Here is a 22,077-nt window from a genome sequence, read left to right on the forward strand (position 1 = left end):
AATCTGTTCTATACTCTGTTCATACTAGCTTGGTTTAGTTCCATACTACTCCTTTCCTGGGTTGTTACAATAACCTTTAACTAGTCTCTTTATCTCCACTCTACTCCGACTTCAATACATTCTCCACGTGGTATCCAGATTAACCTTTGTATAATCAAGTCCATTTTCCACTCCCTTCTCTAATAGTTCCACAAGTTTTATGAAAAGTTGAAGTTGTTTATCATACAAGGACCTTGGAAGAAGTGAGCCAGGTAAGCTGCATGGGCTCAGGAAACAAATTACAGAGGCAAAAGAAGGGCCCCTGGAGCTTAGGAGAAAGTGAGAGGCAAGGAAAATGTGTCAGGGGAGAAGGCATGTGTGTGTGTGTGTGTGTGTGTGTGACAGAGACACACACACCCACAAACTGGAAATCTGTATTTTTTAAAGTAATATATTGATTTAAGAGAGAGAGAGAGAGAGAGAGAGAGAGAGAGAGAGAGAGAGAGAGAAAATCACCGATTTGTTGCCCCACTTATTTATGCATTCATTGGTTGAGCCTTATCTTATATGTTCCCTGACCAGGAATCAAACCAGCAACGTTACAGTATCAAGTCAACACTCTAACCAACTGAACTACCGGGCCAGGGCCCAGAAATCTGTATTTTTAAACAGTGTTGTTTACATGATTCTAACTTGGCACCAGTCCTTAAACTGACATACAGAAACTATGGCAGGTTAGATAATCCACAGTCCCTTACTGCTACAAAACAAGATTCTCAATAAACATATTTTTAAGTAAGTGGCTAGGTGTGACAAAGAAAACTTCCAGGCTTCCTCTGTTCTCTCCCTCTTAAAAAACACACACAAATTTCAGCAAATGGCATAGCTATTCTGATTACAAATTCCAGTATCAGAGCTAAGATTTATTTATCTAATAAAATAGCTTCAAGATATATTAAGCAAAAATGAATAGAATTATAAGAAATAATCAATAAATTCACAATGATAAACAATATCAATAAAGAAATAGAAGATTTGGACCATATAATTAAGCTTAATCCTATCTAATAAAAGAGTAATATGCAAATTGACTGTTACTCCAACACACAAGATGGCTGCCCCATGTGGACATAAGATGGCCACCACAAGATGGCTAGCAGGGGAGGGCAGTTGGGAGGGACCAGGCCTATAAGAGAGGGCAGTTGTGGGCGATCAGGTCAGCAGTTGGGAGGGACCAGGCCTGCAAAGGAGGGCAGTTGGGGGCGATCAAGCCTGCAGGGGAGGGCAGTTAGGGGTGACCAGGCCGGCAGAGAGAATTTGGGGGCGACCAGGCCTGTAGGGCAGTTAGGGGGGACCCAGGCCTGCAGGGGAGGGTAGTTGGGGGTGACCAGACCTGTAGGGAAAGGCAGTTGGGGGGGACCAGGCCTGCAGGGGAGGGCATTTAGGGGCAATCAGGCTGACAGGGGAGCAGTTAGGCATCAATCAGGCTGGCAGGGGAGTGGTTAGGGGGTGATCAGGCTGGCAGGCAGAAGTGGTTAGGGGCAATCAGGAAGGCAGGCAGGCAGGCAAGCAGTTGGGAGCCAGCAGTCCTGGATTGTGAGAGGGATGTCTGACTGCCCATATAGGCCTGATCCTACCGGGGGGTAGGACCCATCCCTCGAAGGGTCCCAGATTGGAGAGGGTGCAGGCTGGGCTGAGGGACACACACCTCTGTGCACAAATTTCGTGCACCGGGCCTCTAGTTTAATAATAAAAATAGTAGATCCTCATGTCTAGCATTAGAGAATCCACATTCTTTTAAGACTTACAGGTAATATTTATAAAAAATGGACCATAGACTAGGCTATAAAGTAAACCTTAATTTAAGAATTAATGTCTTACAGGCCATGTTCTTTGAATGTATGCAATTAAAGTATAGATTATTAATGAAAATTTTAAAATTCCCATATTGGAATATATAAAATTTTCTAGATAATTCATAGAAACTTAAAAATATTTAAAGGAGAACATACACGTAACATACTACTTATATCAAAACTTATAAAAAACTGCTACTAAGAGTCCTGGCCAATGTTTCTCAGTGATTAGAGCATCAACCCACAAACCAAAGGGTCTCAGGTTCTCTTCCTGGTCAAGGGCATGTATCTCATTGCATACTCCATCTGGCCCCTTGGTGAGGCCAGGTGCAGGAGGCAACCAGTCCATGTGTCTCTCACATGGATGTTTTTCTCCCTCTCCCCCTCCACCCCTCCCTTCCACTCTCTCTCTAAAGATCAATGGAAAAAAATATCCTCGAATGAGGATTAAAAAATAATAACACCAAAAAAAACTACTACTAAGAAAATATACTATCTTAAATGTCTGTATTAAAACAGAAAAGTTGTGCCTGGCCAGAAAGTTGGTTCTTAGATAAGAGTAACAAACTCTGGCAAGACTGAGTAAGAAAAATAAAACAAAAGCCAGAGAGAGAGAGAAAGGTGTATATAAACAATATCAGAAAAGGGGAATGTAAATACAGATGTAAAAGGAATTAAGATGCATATTTAGTATCTGAATGCATATTTTAATTCTAAAACCCTGGTATAACAACTGTTCACAAAATTGTGTGTTCGTGTGTATCAAATATAAATGATGACCCATAAAGAAAGTGTTATGTGAAAGAATGGCATACCAAAAGCCACTATTAGAACCATTGAAAAGACTGTTTATGATAGGAAAATGTTTAAATAGAAAAAGAGCTACAAATTAGTATGTGTAAGATTCTAATTTTAAATTTAAAAGAATATATGTATAGATTTACAAAGAAAAAATATCCAAAGATTGCAAACCCAAAAGGTTTTATTTTAGATTGTGGTGTTTTTTTTCCCTTTACATATTTCCATGTTTTAAAAGTTTTCCACAGAAAATAGAGACTACTTTTGTAGTTTGGAGGGAAAGAAAGAAACTACACCAATAAATATTTTAAAGTAATAACAATAAAGTATACAAAATAATATGAAAAGGAAGTATACATGTATATACACATACACACATATAAGGTAACAATTATTTTAAAGAATGAAAAACTAGGCATATGAAAAGAAAAAAAGATTGGTAGGAGATACATCAAAATAATGGTGGCTATGTGGACAAAATAATTATAGGCAATTTTCCTTACAAGAACGTGTATTATATTAATATTTAAAAAATTACTGCCCATCCGGTGTGGCTCAGTGGTCCAGTGTTGAGCCAGGACTAAGAGGTCACCGGTTTTGTTTTTTCTTTGGTTTTTGTTTTGTTTTTTTAATATATTTTTATTGATTTCAGAGAGAAAGGGAGAGGGAGAGAGAGATAGAAACATCAATGATGGAAGAGAATCATTGATCGGCTGCCTCCTGCATGCCCCCTACTGGAGATCGAGCCTGCAACCCGAGCATGTGCCCTTGACCAGAATCGAACCTGGGACCTTTCAGTCCGCAGACCAAGGCCCTATCCACTGAGCCAAACCGGCTAGGGCAAGGTCACCGGATTGATTCCTGGTCAGCGCACATGCTGGGGTTGCAGGCTCGATTCCCAGTAGGGGGTGTGCAGTAGGCAGCCAATTGATGTCTCTCATTAATGTTTCTATTCTCTCTCTATCCCTCTCCCTTCCTCTCTCTCTAAAAATTAAATATATATATTTAATATTACTATACTTATCAACCCTGACCAAACCTTCTTTTTCACTGTATCCTGCCTCCTGAAACAAACCAACAAACATAAATATGCACACAAACCCACAGGTACTTACATGGGCTTACATCTCTGTATCTGTTTCGATTTCTGTTTTCTGGAAACTTGGCCACTCTATGAGGATAGTCATGGGACTCATTTCGAATTTCCTTAAAATAACAAAAATATATTTTAATATTCCTCTTAAATTTTATATAGCAAAACAGATACTTTCCCAGCCAGGACAAAATAACACTTATTGAACACTTCTAATATGCCAAGTACTATGCAAAACACACTATATACATTATCTCATTCAATTCTTACAATACCAATGCAAGGAATGACTTGAGAGGTTAAACAACCTACCAAAGGTCACAAAGCTAGTAAGTGGCAGACCCAAGGACTGAACCAAGGTCCTCCAGGCACCAAAGTCTTTGCTCTTGATATATTTATTTACTGTCATGCTATATTCAACACCTATAAGGCAACATTAAACATTTTATGACACATAGAATGCAATGAAGTACCTAAGATTACATCATATTCAAATTTCTGACTAAACTCTTAATATTATCTAACTATATTTCAAAGTTTCTATCTTAAAATTATAATCTATTTTTTATCTTCATGTCATATAACTTTTACTTTGAGTCCAGAAATAGCCTCAAATTTTATTTCTGGAGCCATAAATGATTAGCAACAACCACTAGGCCGGAGGCACATTTTAGGACCCTCGTGGTTCTCTGTATTCCACTATGGAAGAAATTCTGTGAGGTTATGCCTGCATTAGGCACAGATATTTGTATCCAACATCAGTAGGTTTTTTCTTTCATATGGAATACTAGAAGCCCGGTGCACGAATTCCATGCATGGGGGGTGGGGGGTGGGGGGAGGCCTCAGCCTGGCCTGCGCCCTCTCACAGACCAGGAGCCCTTGAGCGATGTCCTACTAATGGCTTAGGCCTACTCCCTGTGGGCAGTCAGACATCAGCACCTCCGCAGAGCCAGGAGAGGCTACTGCCACCACCACTGCACTCACCAGCCATGAGCCCGGCTTCTGGCTGAGTGACACTCCCCCTATGGGAGCGCACTGACCACCAGGGGGCAGCTCCTGCATTGAGCATCTGCATCCCTGGTGGTCAGTGCTTGTCATAGGTACCAGTCATTCTGCAGTTCGGTCAATTTGCATATTAGCCTTTTATTATATAGGATAATTCTAAGAATTTAGGTAAAAACAGAAACTTACCAAAAAATAGTATGCATTAACCCTTTGCACTCGCTTGCTTTTTTCTCAATTCCTTTATTCTAATGCTAACCGTGTCGAGTCACACTCGACATCCGAGTGCAAAAGGTTAACAGCAACATTTAATTTGGGCTTTTTTCCCCCCACACTAACACATGTGAGAAAAAAAGCATTTTAAAAGTCAGACACCAGATAGTTCTAGAAATTAAGCACAAATAAATTATTTAACTAATTTCTTGATGAACATCCTTACTCTGGGTTCCCTTGCCTGCCATGACTGCTACCAGCTATAAAACAGTTAACTTTTTAGTTCATGTTTTTATTCATTGTGCCTTCCAATGAATGCAAGAGAAGGGAATACAGATCCACTCTCAATTGGAGGAATCTCAGTCACATTGTGCAAAGAGCACGTGTGATACAAAATATGTTGGTACAGCCATTTTGGAAAATGCATTTTGCCACACAGAAAAAGACACACACACACTGTACACACACTTCACAATTGTTGCTGTGGACTTCTTAATGCTACTGTCACATCCAGCAATCTTGCTGAGCTCTCTAGTACTTTGTAGCTGGTTCTGAATTTCTCCATATCAGTAGTGTAATTAATTCTGTCTCTTCCTTATACTTCATATTTCTTATATCTTCATACCTTTTGTTTCTTCTTTTTTTCTTTTTTAAATCTAATTCCACTGGTTAGGATCTCCTATCTATAGTCAAATAGTAATACCCCTGCTCCGCCCCCCCCCCGCCCCCCAATTTTTAATGCATTGCTTCTAAGGTTGAAACACTAAGTGTAATACTACTTTAGGTTTCTGGTGGAATGAAGTTGGACCTTTACCATAAACCATACATAAAAACTAACTAAAAATGGATCAAAGCCGAAACCGGTTTGGCTCAGTGGATAGAGCGTCGGCCTGCGGACTGAGGGGTCCCAGGTTCGATTCCGGTCAAGGGCATGTGCCTTGGTTGCGGGCACATCCCCAGTAGGGGGTGTGCAGGAGGCAGCTGATCGATGTTTCTCTCTCATCGATGTTTCTGACTCTCTATTCCTCTCCCTTCCTCTCTGTAAAAAAATCAATAAAATATATTTAAAAAAAAAAAAAACATTTTAAAAATGGATCAAAGACCTAAATATAAGACCTGAAACTATAAAACTCTTAAAGGAAAACACAGGGTTTGAAAATTTCCATGATATTGGATTTGGCAATGATTTCTCAAATTAAGACACTAAAAGCACAGGCAACAACAACAACAAAAAAAGACCATGACCTTGGATTTGGCAACGGTTGCTTTTTTTTTTTTTTTTTAATTTTTATTGATTTCAGAGAGGAAGGGAGAGAGAGATAGGAACATCAACAATGAGAGAGAATCATTGATCGGCTCCCTCCTGCACGCCCTACACTGGGGATGGAGCCTGCAACCCAGGCATGTGCTCTTCACGGGAATTAAAACCTGGATCCTTCAGGCCGACGCTCTATTCGCTCCGCCAAACCGGCCAGGGCAGCAATAGTTTCTTAAATTATGATACCAAAAGCGCAGGTGACACAAGAAAAATAAATTAGACTTCATCAAAATTAAGAATTTTTGCGTATCAAATGACCCTATAGAGTGAAAAGATAACCCACATATGGGGGGGATATTTGCATATCATATATCTGACAAACGATTAATAACCAGAATAAAGGACTTCTACAATTCAAAAACAAAAGGACAATGAATTAAAAAATAGGCAAAGAAGCCAAAACCGGTTTGGCTCAGTGGATAGAACGTCGGCCTTCGGACTGAAAGGTCCCAGGTTCGATTCCGGTCAAGGGCATGTACTTTGGTTGCAGGCATTCCCCAGTGGGGGGTGTGCAGGAGGCAGCTGATCAATGTTTCTCTCTCATCAATGTTTCTAACTCTCTATCCCTCTCCCTTCCTCTCTGTAAAAAGTCAATAAAAATATATTTTTTTTAAAAAAATAGGCAAAGACACTTATTAGAATGACCAAAATCCAGAATACTGACAACACCCAATACTGACAAGAATGTGGAATATTAGTAACTCTCATTCATTGCTGGTGGTAATAAAAAATGTTACAGCCACTTTGGAAGACAGTTTGGTGGTTTCTTATAAAACTAAACATACTCTTACCATATATTCCAGCAATCGTGCTCCTTGGTATTTACCCAAACGAGCTGAAAAATTATGTCCACACAAAAAATTGCACACGATGTATATAGCAGCTGTATTAATAACTGCCCAAGCTTGGAAGTAACCAAGGCACCCTTCAGTAGAGAAATGGATAAATAGTCTGTGGTACATGCAGACAATAAAATATTGTTCAGTGCTAAAAAGAAATAAGCCATGCAGATATTAAAGAACCTTAAATGCGTATTACTAAGTAAAATAAACCAATGTGAAAATGCTACATACTGTATGATTCCAACTATATGACATTCTGGAAAAGGCAAATATATGAAGACAATTAAAAGATCAGTTGCCAGGATTTGGGGGTGGGAGGGAGGAATGAATAGGCAGATTACAGAGGATTTTTAGGGCAGTGAAAATACTCTGTTGATGCCATAATGCTGGATATGTGTACAATGTCCGAACCTACAGAATGTATGCCACCAAGAGAGAACCCTAAGGTAAACTATGTACTTTGAATGATTATAACGTGTCAATGTAGGCTCATCAATTTTAACAAATGTACCACTCTGGTAGAGGATTCTGATAATGGGGGAGGTTATGCATGTGTAGAGGCAGGGAAATCTTTGTATCTTCCCCTCAATTTTGCTGTGAACCTGTAACTGCTCTAAAAAAATAAAAGTCTTAAATGAAGAAAAAAAAAAGGCAAATGACTTGAACAGACATTTCTGCAAAGATATACAAATGGTCAATAAGCACATGAAAAAGATGCTCAACATCCTTAGTCATTAGGGAAATGCAAATCTAAACCACAATGAGAGACCAATTCATACCTACTAACATGACTATAATTTTAAAAATGGAAAGTAACAAATGTTAGTGAGGATGTGAAGAAATAGGAATCCTTACACATTGCTGGTTGGAATGTAAAATGTTGCAGCCACTATTAAGCAGTTCCTCAAAAAGCTACACCCAGAATTACCATATTATCCAGCAATTCCCCTTCTAGATCCAAATATAAAAGAATTAAAACAGGAACTCCAATAGGTATTTGCACATCGTGTTCACAGGAGCAGCACTATTCACAATAGCCAGAAGGCGGAAATAACCCAGGTCCGCTAACAGATCAATAGATAAACAAAATGTGTGTGGTACATATGTACCAAAACAATATTAGCCATAAATAGGAATGAACTTGATTGATATAGGCTACAACATGGTTCAACCTTGACAACATTATGGTAAGTGAAATAAGCCAGACACAAAGGGACAAATATTGTTTAATTCTACTTGTATGAAGTACCTGGAACAGGCAAATTCATAAGATATATTGGTTCAAGTCGAGGTTTGGGGTGGGAGAAATAGGGAGTTATTGCTTAATGGGCACAGTGTGTCTGTTTGGGGTGCTGAAAGGATTTTGGAAATAGTGGGAATGGTTGCCCAACATTGTATTTGGCCTATACTCTTAAAAATGTCAGGCTTTGTTATATATATTTTACCACAAAAAATTAATTGAATGTCTACCTCATTCTTTATACCAAAAAAAAAAAAAAAAAAAAGTCCTTTTTGAACAATGATTTCAACATAAAAAAAATTAAACCACAAAATTGTATAAGAAAACACTGGAGAAAAATCCTATATAATAAAAGCTTAATATGCAAATCGACCAAAAGCGGAATGACGGATCGCTTTGATGTGTGCTGACCACCAGGGGGCAGACGCTGAACGCAGGAGCTGCCGTAATGCACACTGGCCATTTACAGAGAAACAGCACTGCAGACCTGGCGCCCACAAAGCAACATTCGGCTTCCGCCAAGTGGGACACAGGTCCCACCACCACCCTGGAGCAACAACCCACCAAACTGCAGCTGACTCTCCCAAGACCCCATGGCACAAAATGCAATGCACAACCCAGCCCAGCCCGGAAATGGTGGCTGTGGGCACCAGGTAATGACATCACATAGCAACACCTGGCTTCCTCTCCCTAGCGACTAGCCTCCCTTGGAGTTTCTTCACCCCAGGAACATGACTTGCTTTATAGCCAGGTGAAAACATTTTACACTTTAACCAAATGTCTGTGAAGTGTTTTCCTGTGCCTCATCTCATTTGATCCTCACAGAAGTCCTAGAGTACCTAGATAGGAGACTTAGTGGAATTCTATTTTCTTTTCATTAGCCAGAAAACGGAGATTTAAAAAGTTTAGAAACTTGACCCAACTGAAAAGAAGTAAGAAATTATGGACCTTGAAAATTACTTCAGGATTTCTTACTGCTCAGAATATAGTCAAACTCTGCTGCAGTTAAATATTTTACCCTTGGTTCTCCCTGCGTGATCTACAATAATAATCTGCTTCATGTTGATACTTACTGCTGTGTTGCTGACAATTACCTGAAAGAGAAGTTGGGGTGCTTCACTGGGCTGGAAAAAGTTTAGCTAAATCAGAAAGCAGCTCTAATTAAGCAAGTTTATCTATCTATATATAAAGCTCTTGCTGGCGCCAATCACACATGTGTGTTTCAATCTGTCATTGTCGATCATGAAATTTGGTTGACACTTCTATTATTAAAAAAATGGGTGAATAGAGATATTTAAATATTTCTTCTCATTAATTTCCTTTCAATGTGCATGATTTTGTGCACCGGGCCACTAGTTGTTGTAATGATAGAATAGAGAGGGCTTTGTAAGTCATGGCACAAAAAAAACAGAAAAGGCTGATAAATATGATTTCATAAAATTTTAAATTTTCTTCATTAAAAAAAATACCATAAACAAGGTCAAAAGATAATCAATAAGTTTAAAAAATATTTGCAGTATATGACAAAGGCCTAACTTCCTTAATATGTAAAGAGCTTCTACATATCAAAAGGAGAGAAAAAATACAAATGGCTTTTAAAAATAAGAGAAGCTGTTCAACTTCACTCATGTGAATTGCAAATTATAACCACAGTAAGACCATTTTTGGTCTATTAGATAAAGATAAAAAGTTTGAGCCCTGTCCTAGCTGGTTTGGCTCAGTGGATAGAGCACCGTCCTGTGGACCAAAGGGTCCCAGGTTCAATTCCAGCATGTATCTTGGTTGTAGGCTCCTCCCCGGCCCGAACCCTGGTCAGGGCTCATGCAGGAGGCAACCAACCGATTTGTTTATCTCACATCGATGTTTCTCTCTGGCTTTCCCTCTCTCTTCCACTCTCCCTAAAAACCAATGGAATGAACAAGAATAGATTGATCTAGAGACAAATGGTAGGGGAGCAGGGTGTGGGGAGTTAAAGAGCAACCAAAGGATTTGTATGCATGCATATTAGCATAACCAATGGACACAGACACTGGGGCGGTGGGGGCTTGCCCAGGGTGGGAATGGCTGGGGGAGGGGTCAATTGGGGGAAAAGGAGATATATGTAAAACTTTAGATAATAAAAACTAAAAGGCCTTCAGCTACTAAAAAAGAAAAAAGAAAAATATCCTCGGATGAGGATTAACCAAAAAAATTTTTTAGAAAGTTTGACCCCAGGCTGGGTAGATCAGTTGGTTAGAGCATTGTCCCCATACGACAAGGTTCACATCCCAGTCAGGCACAAGAATCAACTAAAGAATGCATAAATAAGTGAAACAACAAATTGATGTTTGTTTCTCTATCTCTCAAATCAATAAAAAAAGTTTGATAATATAACTGAGTAGATGGAGGAATAGGGAAACAGGCACTTTCTTAAACTACTAATGGAAGTATATGTACATTACAACTTCTTTGGAAGGTTATTCATTACAGCATTGTTTATAATAGCTAATGGATATATAAAAATAACCTACATATCCATTATAACGAGTGGTTTAATAATGAATTCTATTTAACTGTTAAAATGAACACAAGGTGCAAAACAAGGGCCAGGCTAAGTAAAGGGAGGATAAAGAGAGACAAGCAGGGGACAGCTTATATGTGTATAAAGTATCTCTGGGAAGACACACAAGAAAACTGGTTATAGTGATTGCCTGTAGAAAAGGAACTAGGGAGAACAGAGACGGTGACTTACTTTTCCACTACATACCCTTCTGTACTGTTTTCATTTTTGCCAGGTTCATATAATCCTAACAAAATTATTTACATATTTATTTCTCAAAACACAGACTCTAAAGTTTGCCCTGACTGGGTTGCTCAATTGGTTGGAGCATCGATCCGCACACCAAAATGTTGGGGGTTCAATTCCTGGTTAAGGCACATATCTAGGTTGTGGGTTTGATCCCATCAGGGTGCGTGCAAGGAGGCAGCAGATTGATGTTTCTCTCTCATATCAATGTTTTCTCTCTCTCTCTCTCAAAAACAATAAAAAGAATATCCTTAGGTGAGAATAAAACAACAACAAGAACAGGCTCTAAAATAAAGTACTGGATTCCTACCTAGACATAAGCACTTGACTGCAGTATAAATTTGAAAAATTGAGTCTCAATGTTCTCATTTGTAGCCACCTCTTAGATAGTCCACATAAAGTATATAGCATGTGCCTAATACAAAATAGGAGTTCAATCAAGATTAGTATTTTATTCTTGTTAAACTCTCTTCCTCAAAGAAAGGAACTTATTCCATCAAGAATCTTATTTCCCAACCAGTGAAAGGCCATAACTAAGCCTGAACAATCTACACTAATCCTATCTAATAAAAGAGTAATATGCAAATTGACCATACCTCCGCTACAAAGATGGCGGCCCCCATAGCACCAGGGTGGGGCGCTAGAGTCCCACTCACAGTCCGCAGAGGGAGGAAGGGCTGCAGACAGAACGCTGGGCTGCTGGGCCGGGGGGGGGGGTGCGTGCTCAGAGCCGCCGCCTGCGCAGCTTGGGACACGCTTCCGGCCCAGCAGACAGAAGCCCAGCTGACAGAAAGCGGGAGGTGGGCCGGGGGTGAGCTCTGAGCCGCCGCAGCGCAACTTGGGACACGCCAAATGGACAGACGCTGGGCCGGGGGGCGTGCTCAGAGCCGCCGCCTGTTCGGCTTGGGACACGCCCCCGGCCCAGCAGACAGATGCCCAGCTGACAGAAAGTGGGAGGTGGGCCGGGGGTGAGCTCTGAGCTGCCGCAGCGCGACTTGGGACACGTCAAGCGGACAGACACTGGGCCGGGGCTGCTCAGAGCCGGGGCTGCTCAGAGCCGGCACTGCGCGGCTTGGGACACGCCCCCGGCCCAGCAGACAGAAGCCCAGCTGACAAAAAGCAGGCGGTGGGCCAGGGGTGAGCTCTGAGCCAATGCAGCGAGACTTGGGACACGCCAAGCGGACAGACACTGGGCCGGGGAGGGATGCTGCGCGACTTGGGACATGCCTCCGGTCCAGCAGACAAAAGCCCAGTGGACAGAAGCCCTGCGGACACAATGCAGGGGGTCCTCTGTGCATGAGCTGCAGAGGAAACACCTTTTCTGAAGGCTCATTGGCTACGCTCCCTCTAACAGTGTTCTTGAATAATAAGAATCCGCCGAAACCGGTTTGGCTCAGTGGATAGAGCGTCGGTCTGCGGACTGAAAGATCCCAGGTTCGATTCCGGTCAAGGGCATGTACATTGGTTGCGGGCACATCCCCAGTGGGGGGATGTGCAGGAGGCAGCTGATCGATGTTTCTCTCTCATCGATGTTTCTAACTCTCTATCCCTCTCTCTTCCTCTCTGTAAAAAATCAATAAAATATATTTTTTTGAAAAAAGAGAAACATGCAATTTGACCGTTACCTCTGCTACGCCCACAAGCCATACCCACCAGCCAATCAGGAGCGAGTATGCAAATTAACCCAACCAAGATGGCTGCAGCCATGGAGCAAGCAGGAGGCTTGGGTTTCCCCAGCAATGGAGGAAGCCAAGCTTCCCACCCTGGCCTCCACTCAAGACTACAAAGTTTCAATTATAGAAGATAAATAAATCCCAGATACCTGCTTCCAGCCTATGCTTGGGTCACCAGGGGGCGTGGCCAGTCTGCAAACTACCACAGGCCCCTCGCCCAGGCTGCCCCACGCACCAAGGGAACCCCCACCCTGATCTGGGACACCCTTCAGGGCAAACCAGCCAGCCCCCACCCGTGCACCAGGCCTCTATCCTATCTAATAAAATAGTAATATGCAAATTGACCATCACTCCAACACACAAGATGGCTGCCCCCATGTAGTCAAAGATAGCTGCCCCCATGTGGACACAAGATGGCCACCACAAGATGGCCAACAGGGGAGGGCAGTTGGGAGGGACCAGGCCTGAAAGGGAGGGCATTTGGGGGTGATCAAGCCTGAAGGGGAGGGCAGTTAGGGGTGACCAGGCCGGCAGAGGAGGGAAGTGGGGGGTGACCGGGCCTGCAGGGAAGGGCAGTTGCGAGAGACCCAGGCCTGCAGGGGAGAGCAGTTGCGGGGGACCAGGCCTGCAGGGGAGGGCAGTTGGGGGGGACCAGGCCTGCAGGGGAGGTTTAGGGGGTGATCAGGCTGGCAGGCAGAAGCGCTTAGGGGCAATCAGGAAGGCAGGCAGGCGAGCAGTTGGGAGCCAGCAGTCCTGGATTGTGAGAGAGAGCCCAGATTAGAGAGGGTGCAGGCTGGGCTAAGGGACACAACCTCCACCTCCGAATTTCGTGCAACAGGCCTCTAGTCTATAATAATAAAAGGGTAATATGCTAATTAGACCCGACAGCCAAACGACCTTCCAGACGTCCTTCCGGATGAAGCTGGGGCTTCGAGCCAAGGCAGCTGCCCTGGCTGTGAGGGCCGAGCCCCTTGCACGAATTTCGTCCATTGGGCCTCTAGTCTAAAATAATAGTTTTTGAAAAATGCAGGATATTTAGCTTCATATTTGATTGTCCCTTCACAATATATTTAGACAGAGTATATGCACAAACATTTGACTAATAAAAGAAAGTGAACAATGCCCTGGGTGGTGTGGCTGTTGGTTGGAGCATTGTCCAGTGCACCAAAAGGTAGCCAGTTTGATTCCCAGTCAGGGCACATACCCAGATTGTGGGTTCAATCTGGTTGCAGTGCATTCAAGAAGCAAACAATTCGATGTTTCTCATGATGTTTCTCTCTCTCTTGGAAATTAATAAATAAAAATAAAGGAATAATCATAAAAAAAAAGTGAATGCTTAACTATCACATAATGCAGGATTCACTTAGGGACCTTAAATATATATATAAAAAAATTAGGTTATGTTCTCCCATAAATAGAAAAATCTATTGATTTGGGATTATCTTAAAGTCCTAGTTTTTTCTTATTAAAAATTAATAGATTACTCTTTTCCAATTTCCTAATTCTTTTTTTTTTTAAGTCTTTTTTTTTTAAAGTATATTTTATTGACTTTTTACAGAGAGGAAGGGAGAGGGATAGAGAGTTAGAAACATCAATGAGAGAGAAACATCGATCAGCTGCCTCCTGCACACTCCCCACTGGGTATGTGCCCGCAACCAAGGTACATGCCCCTGACCAGAATTGAACCTGGGACCCTTGAGTCCGTAGGCCGACACTCTATCCACTGAGCCAAACCAGTTAGGGCCCTAATTCTTATTTGTTGTTCCACCACAACAGTTCAAGGCAGAACACTCCACAGTACAAGGACATAAAGTTTTGTGCACTATATAGAACAAAGATATGTACCAAGTGCAAAAATATTATTTAATAAAATATTATGAAATAACTATTTCACCCTAACAATGATGGAAATTAAGTTACAGCAGTAGAGATTTAAAAAATAAAAACTTTCCGATTTGAAATGTGAACCTGTTTAGTAACTTCACTGGTTAAAACATAAATATCACAGAAGCAATTCCTATCGTCATGGAGTGACTACAATTTTCTAAGGTTACCCCAGCCCTTAACTAGGAACAGTGTGGCACACACTCTAGGAGCCATATGACCTTACTCCAACCCACTTAAGAATTCCTAGAAGTATGATTAAGTAAACTGTTAAGAGGAATTGATAGCTTTCAGAGTATAAAACTGTTCAAATACAGTGAAAGAAGAAATAAAATAATTCAGTTTGAGATTTTTCTGCAGAGGAATGAAAGCAGTTTGAATTAAAGTTACATATGAGTGACATGAACCAAATGAAACTGATAGAATGAAGAGTATATTAAATCAGATATACTGGATTGTTAAAGAATTAGAAGACATGAAACTATCACATTTGAAAAGATAACAGAAATCCACAGATAAAAGTATCTAATCTTAAATCAGTTTCTTGACCTTCTTTCTGTAGGTCATCAACCTCAAACAGTCTTTAGGGGGCCTATAAAACCCCTAAAGTCACATGGTAAATTTTGGAGGATTTTATATAAATGGACATTTCTCTCTTTCACAGGTTTCATTTTAAAGGTCTCAAAAGGTATTTACAATCTACAACCATTACTATTACTCTACCATAAATAGAACATTAACACTATATTAAATACATTTAAAATAGCACTACAAAAAATGAAATAGCACTATATTCATTCTTTTTTTTAATATACTGTCAGGAGCCAAGAGTTGGTCAAAGGATTAACTCTGACCTTCAGTAAGTTACTGAAACTAGGCCCACTTCCTCTTGCCTGAGGACAAAGCATTCCTTCTGTAGCCGCCCTTCAACCGCCCAGCACCATTTACGACTTTAGCCGATTATCTAAGTCAGCCCCCACCCCTCCTAGGCATCTCCCCTTCTAGAAACCACATATAAGGAACGCTGTAAAAAATACAATTTCGAGGCTTGATCAGAAACCCCTTTGTCTTGCCTCCATTCTTTGCGTCCCTTGTCTGTCTCTCATTCTCTTAGGTGCGCCGCCTCGGTACCCCCGTTAGAAGACCCCGCTGGCCGGGACAATATACTTTATTGATTTTTTACAGAGAGAAAGGGAGAGGGATAGAGAGTTAGAAACATCGATGAGAGAGAAACATCGATCAGCTGCCTCCCGCACACTCCCCACTGGGGATGTGGCCGCAACCAAGGTACTTGCCCTTAACCGGAATGGTACCTGGGACCCTTCAGTCCACAGGCTGACGGCTCTATCCACTGAGCCAAATCAGCTAGGGCAGCACTATATTCATTCTTAATGGCAATTTCGCACAATGCCTGACAAGATAGAACATCATTCCAAGTAACAATGGAACAGAAAAGTTTAGTATTTTACTCAAATCAGTAGAATCTGAAGTTATAATCTTCAAAATTAGTTTGCTGAATTGTATGTCTTTCTCAGCTGTCAGCTACTATGTTTTAACTCTTCTATGCTAAACTGACTTAGCATATGGCTAGTCACTATTATCCAAAGTAATGGAGGGTATTATCAAAAGTCCTAATTTACTAGTTGGTTTAAATATTCTCTGCCCCTAATAGCTCACTAAAAAGAAATAACGACTTTAATGGAGCATTCAGTGGAACTACCACAGGGATCAGAGCATAGAGAATCTAGACAGGAATTTCCAGGGGAAACAAATCATATGTATACTTATTTGATAAAGTGAAGAGCCCACTTATGTTAATTATAATCTTGCTTTTCTAGATCTTATCTGTCCATATTGCTAGTTTACTTTCTAGAAGAGAATGAGCAGAGTAAGAGAACAAAGGGAACAGGCAGAGAGACAGGACAGCAGGAGACTGCAAGACAATAATTCTCCAACTGCAAACAGGGAATTCTGTGGACAATAATGATCTGGGAGAAGCAAAAAAAAAAAAAGTTTGTTGAAGATTCTGTTAAAATCAAGATATTAAACAAGAGGCAAGCCAGAAAGACTAGGGCACTAATGTAACTATCTGGATTTTCTTAATTATAAGTACCATTAACCTACTGGAATGTATGTCAAAGGCAGAATAATATGATTTTTAGTCATGTAGTCTCTATTGGGGCACCATTCCCAAGGCTCCTTTCCCTTAAGCAGTGGTCCTTATCTTTTGAAAAGTCACAGAGATTTAAGAATCTGACAAAAGCCGAAACCGGTTTGGCTCAGTGGATAGAGCATCGGCCTGCGGACTCAAGGGTCCCAGGTTCGATTCCGGTCAAGGGCATGTACCTTGGTTGCGGGCACATCCCCAGTAGGGGGTGTGCAAGAGGCAGCTGATCGATGTTTCTCTCTCATCGATGTTTCTAACTCTCTATCCCTCTCTCTTCCTCTCTGTAAAAAATCAATAAAATATAATAAAATAAAAAAAAAGAATCTGACAAAAGCTATGGAATCACATAGAAACTAAATAACCAAGCAACACACACACACTTCAGCACAGTTTCAGGGGACTTGGAAATCTAGTATTATCCTTGGATCCCAAGTACTATTTTAAAGGCCTCCAGTCCCAAAATGACTCTGCCTTTTATAACACATTCCATTCACTCCTTGCCATCAAAAATTTAAATGATTCCCTCAGTGCCATTAATCTCAACTAGACCATAAGAAGAAAGCAGTGTAGATGGTGTCACACTGGCAAATTAGAACAATGCTGAAATGAGAATCACAAAGACTAGATTTGGGTCGAAGCTGTGTCACTTATATATATAACTTTATGTAAGTCACAACCTTATTCTGAATTGGTGTCTCCTTAGATGTGAATGAGGGAGCTGGAATAAACCAAGTGCTAATACTTCTAAAGGAGAGCACTATTCTTTTATTTAGTGAATACTTAAGTATCTAACATGTCAGATAGTGGGGAAACAAAGAAAAATGAGGCAACCCTCAAGGATAAACAAATAGACTGTTATAATAAAACAATTTATTTTAACTTGTTTTTTAGAGAATTAGTCACTTGAATTAAGTGACTAATTCTCTAATAAAATATAGAGGGCTCAGGAATCAGAGGAGGAGGAGCATATAACTTTGCCTAAGGAGACTATAGTTCTGTTTTGTTTTTTACCCTTCTCCCCTGGTCTTGAAAATGTTTCTCAAATAGATAAAATAGGCACAGAACATTTACAGCATGTGTAGATTCCCAAGGTGTGAGAAAGCAGACAATTTTCAAGGAAAGTCAAGGCGTTTGATACTGGAGACTGCGTAACCATGTAAAAGCACTGAACACTAAGACTAGACAATAGTAGGAGAAAATGTAGTCGACATTGCAAGGGAAGTAGTTTAGAATAAGATAGCTTTGATTTATAAAATCAAAGAGGAGGCTGCATAGCATCTGGTAGCAAAAATAAGTGGGAACTTTGTTCGCTGGAAAGAGGAGGGAGTCTGTTAGAATCCCCGGTGCTCTCCTAAAGGGCCAATGCACAGGAGCTTGCTCTTGGGAACTCACCCAGAGCTCTAACAGAGGGAAGGAGGCTCAGGGCATATGGAAGCCATAAAGAGAAGATCTGGATGGCATAGTTCCAGAGACCTGGGAGGTCAGCTACTGAGGTCAGCTGGAGAAAGTGCACTAGCCCCGTCCTCCAAATACGGCGACACCAACCTGCCAAGCTCAAGTTAGGAATAAAGGACTGTTGGCTGCACCCAATAGGTACCTGAGGTGTGCTCTTTTACTGAAGCAACTATAGACAGACTCTCAGAGGATCACTGAACAGAGTGGTGTGGGAACAAGGGCCAATCTTTCCCCCAGATCACAGGGTAGGCAGGCACCACCCCCAACAGAAGACTCCTTTGTCAGGGTTTCAGGCAGCGGGCAACTACAGAGCTAGGAGGCATGCACCTGCACCCCTCCGGAGGTCCTGTGCCATTCCCAATGGAGGACTGCCTGGATCTGTTCCTTTTGCTGGCACTGGCTTCCCAAGCACACGTCCTCTGGGACATGGGACATTTGGTGCGACCCTTTCAGAGCCTCCTGTCAGGGCCTCTGACAGTGTGCTACCAAGCTAGAAGGCAAGCAGTTCGCTCCTCTCCCAAGGGCCAGCACCACCCCCAGCAGAAGGCTGCCTTGATTTGTTCCTCTAAGCCAGTGGTTCTCAACCTTTCTAACGCCACGACCCTTTCATGCAGTTCCTCATGTTGTGGTGACCCCCAACCATAAAATTATTTTCGTTGCTACTTCATAACTGTAATTTTGCTACTGTTAATGAGTCGTAATGTAAATATCTGTGTTTTCCGATGGTCTTCGGCTCTACAGCAGCGGTTCTCAACCGCTAGCAGGGTCGCATAGAAGGGCTTCCTGAACTCCTTAAAACTAAATGTGAAATTTTTAGTGCATTTTTCTGATAAGAGGGATTATAATTTTCACAGCATGTGTATACATATCAAACTGCTCAACCAAAATGTTAAGTTGAATTAACTTGTCACATTCACCTTTCTCTTCTCAAATCTGTACTTTGATATATGACTAGCAACTTGGAGACAGCAGTCTCTGCTGAAACAAATGTAACTGGAAAAGACACAGCTGGCAGGCTCTCACGGATTCCTACCAGAATTTGCATTTAAAATTTTCTATATTTGGAAAAGTCCTTTAAAGTTACTGCCCTATCTTAACATATTCTATACCCATGTGAATTAAAATATTACACTTCCCGCTATTGTGTTCAAGAGAAAAATGTTACATTCTGAACATAATGACAAAGAAAACATTTTTTACTGTCATCTAATTAAATGGAATGGGGAAAAACCCAAGACCATCAAGATTTACAGGAAAGCTTTTCTTCTTTTACTGCACACAGAGTGAACAAACCAGTAGGAACAGCATTTAACTCACACTCAATTCAATCTTGGGAATTATATGCTAATAATTAAACAGATGAGAACAGGCAATTAGGTCATTTTAAAAGAAATAAAATAAATTTATATTTGAATTAAAAGGTTCTCTAGTTGAGCTAAAGAAGCTAGTCACGAGTTCAACTACATGAGTCCATTTACATGAGTTCCAGAACAGGCAAGACCATCCTATGATACTAAGAAATCAAAATCGTGGTAGCCTATGGGGTGGAGTAGGGCCATGACAGTTCCTTCTGGGGTGATGGAAAGGTCATTTATTATTATTTTTTTTTGAAAGGTTATTTTGACTTGAGTGGTGCTTGCACAGGCGTATACATTTATGAAACAAGCTCAACCACATACATAAGATTTTACTGTTAATGTAAAGTGTGCCTCAGTAAAGAAAACTGAAAAGAGGAGGACATCCTTATCATGTAATACAACCAAAGCCTCGTCTCATTCCGGGAACCTCCGTGGAGGTCGATCCACACGCCGAGGTAATGGGCTCTCGGAGAAAACGAAGACTGCTGACCGCCCGGAGCGCTCGCCCCCACCACGGTTTAGTCACTCCCATTTCGAGAGGCCCAGGTACCACGCACACCACCACCTCGGCAAGAAAATGGGTGTCCCGGCCGGCCTCTGCCCGCGCGGCCACGCAACACCCGGCCCGCGGAAAAGGTAACTGGGAACAGAACCAGGCACGGGGCCGGGCAAGGGATGGCGAAGCCCAATCCGAAACCGAAGCAGCGTCAGCTCCCGGCCGGGAGCGCCCAGAGCCCGGTGGTCTCTCCTCACCCCCACCCCCCGCCCCATCCCGGCCCTTCCCACAGTTACGGCAGCCTCTCGGACCGCCGGCCCAGACCAAATCCCCACCGGCCCTGCGGTTACCCTCATCCCCACCCGGCCCCGGGGCCGAGCGGCACACCCGCGCGCGCCACAAGACGCCGCTGTAGTGCCGCCTTCCAGAATTAACTCCGCGCTTGCGCTTCCGAGAAACATCCCCCGCCCTCCCCAACACACACCTCATTAAAGTCTTTTTTTTTTCAAAAGGGAACCGAGAATCGGTCGGCGCAGGCGCAGCCCTGACGCGGCCCGCGCGCCACCACTTCCGCCCTGAGCGGGAGGCGGGGGACGCGGGAGGGAGCCGGCGGGCGCGAGCCTGGGTCCGCGGAGGAGTACCGCGCCTGCTGCGCGAGCCATTGACTCACCAAGTACAGCTGCTGCCAACGGTTTTGAGCATCCAACTCCTCAAACTCTCGCTCGATGGTGGCAGACATGGCCGCTGGAGCGAGCTAGCGCGAGTGGAGCTGTGCCGGCGGAGAGGCTCAGGCCCCCGCACGATCCGGGGAGAGTGCTGGCGCTGTGGCGCATGCGCGCTCCTCGCTCCGCCCCGCCCCCACGCCAAGCCGGACCGGCTGCGGGGAAAGTACCTGGAGCGTCAGACGTCAGCGCGCTGAGTATCGCGTCGCTGAGTCTGGCGGCTCCGGGGCGGGACTCCTGGTACTCATAGGGGAGGCGTGGTCCTGGGGGGGGCGGTGTGCTAGGTGAAGAGGGGAGGAGCCAAGGGGACCCACCCAGAGGTTGCTGTCCCGGGTCCTTGGGGGAGGCCCGCACCCTGGACTCGCTAGAAGTGACCCCAGGAGGGAGGTGTAGTACCGGGAGGTTCGCGTGAATGGAGCAGGCCAAGGAAGTGCCTTAACACCCCTGCGTTCGTGCTTTCCCGTTGCTTTATTTTAAACATCATCTAGATCAGTCTAGAGGCTTGTGTCCAACTTTGGAAAGGAATTCCTCAGCCCTCCTGGAGAACATTAATCAGCCCTGATGCCAGCTCTGTTACTAATGCTTCAGGGTATTATGACAAATCACTATCGCTCAAGGAGTGGCCACATCTCTTGGAATTAGGGAGAATACAGATTGTGTTATGCAATTTAAAAATTAGTGTTACCTGTAGGTAAACTCATATGGTTATAATTTATTTTGTCTCCCTAAGAAATGTGACGTTTGTTTTAAAAAATTCAGCTAAGTAAATTTGAAAATCTAAGTTGGCTTTTTAAAAAAATGTTTTTACTGATTTCAGAGAGGGAGAGAGAAACATCAATGATGAGAAACATCCTGCACGCCCCACTGGGGATTGAGGCCTCGTGGGGTGGGGGTGGGGGGGGCATGTGCCCTGATTGGGAATCGTACCGGTGACATGGTTCATAAACTGATGCTCAACCACTGAGCTACACCAGCCAGGCTAAATAGGCTTTATTAAACAATGAATTGGGCATCATCCCATCTAGCAATTAGAAGGGCGGTCTGAGAGGTAGGTACAAAATGGAGGGTTGGGCGGGGGAGGGGGGGGGGGGGCGGGGAGGGCGGGTTAGAAAGGGAAGTGGGGCAAGGGACCTATTAACAAAGAAAGGAAAGGATTATCTTCACACCAGGACTTCTTTTTCTGGAGGTAAGGAAGA

At 42.7% G+C, this 22,077-nt stretch overlaps 1 protein-coding gene across 5 annotated transcripts in view; it reads right to left on the reverse strand.

Annotated features, from left to right (window-relative positions):
• The window catches only part of PTPN2 (protein tyrosine phosphatase non-receptor type 2), a 65,931-nt gene extending 44,847 nt beyond the window's left edge, over window positions 1-21,084 (reverse strand). For 3 of the 5 annotated variants that reach the window (XM_054723767.1, XM_054723766.1, XM_054723765.1), the window contains exons 1-2: window positions 20,510-20,659; window positions 3,749-3,839 (exon numbers count right to left, since the gene is read on the reverse strand). In XM_054723767.1, the coding sequence (XP_054579742.1) occupies window positions 3,749-3,839; window positions 20,510-20,620 (202 nt within the window). In that variant the 5' untranslated portion in view covers window positions 20,621-20,659. Of the gene's footprint in view, window positions 1-3,748; window positions 3,840-20,509; window positions 20,660-20,829 lie in introns of those variants that run through there. The other 2 variants (XM_008159608.3, XM_008159601.3) reach the window with 1 other exon arrangement.
• Window positions 21,085-22,077: the final 993 nt, after the last annotated feature.

This window comes from Eptesicus fuscus, chromosome 12, assembly GCF_027574615.1.
Source record: "Eptesicus fuscus isolate TK198812 chromosome 12, DD_ASM_mEF_20220401, whole genome shotgun sequence".
Classification (NCBI taxonomy): domain Eukaryota; kingdom Metazoa; phylum Chordata; class Mammalia; order Chiroptera; family Vespertilionidae; genus Eptesicus; species Eptesicus fuscus.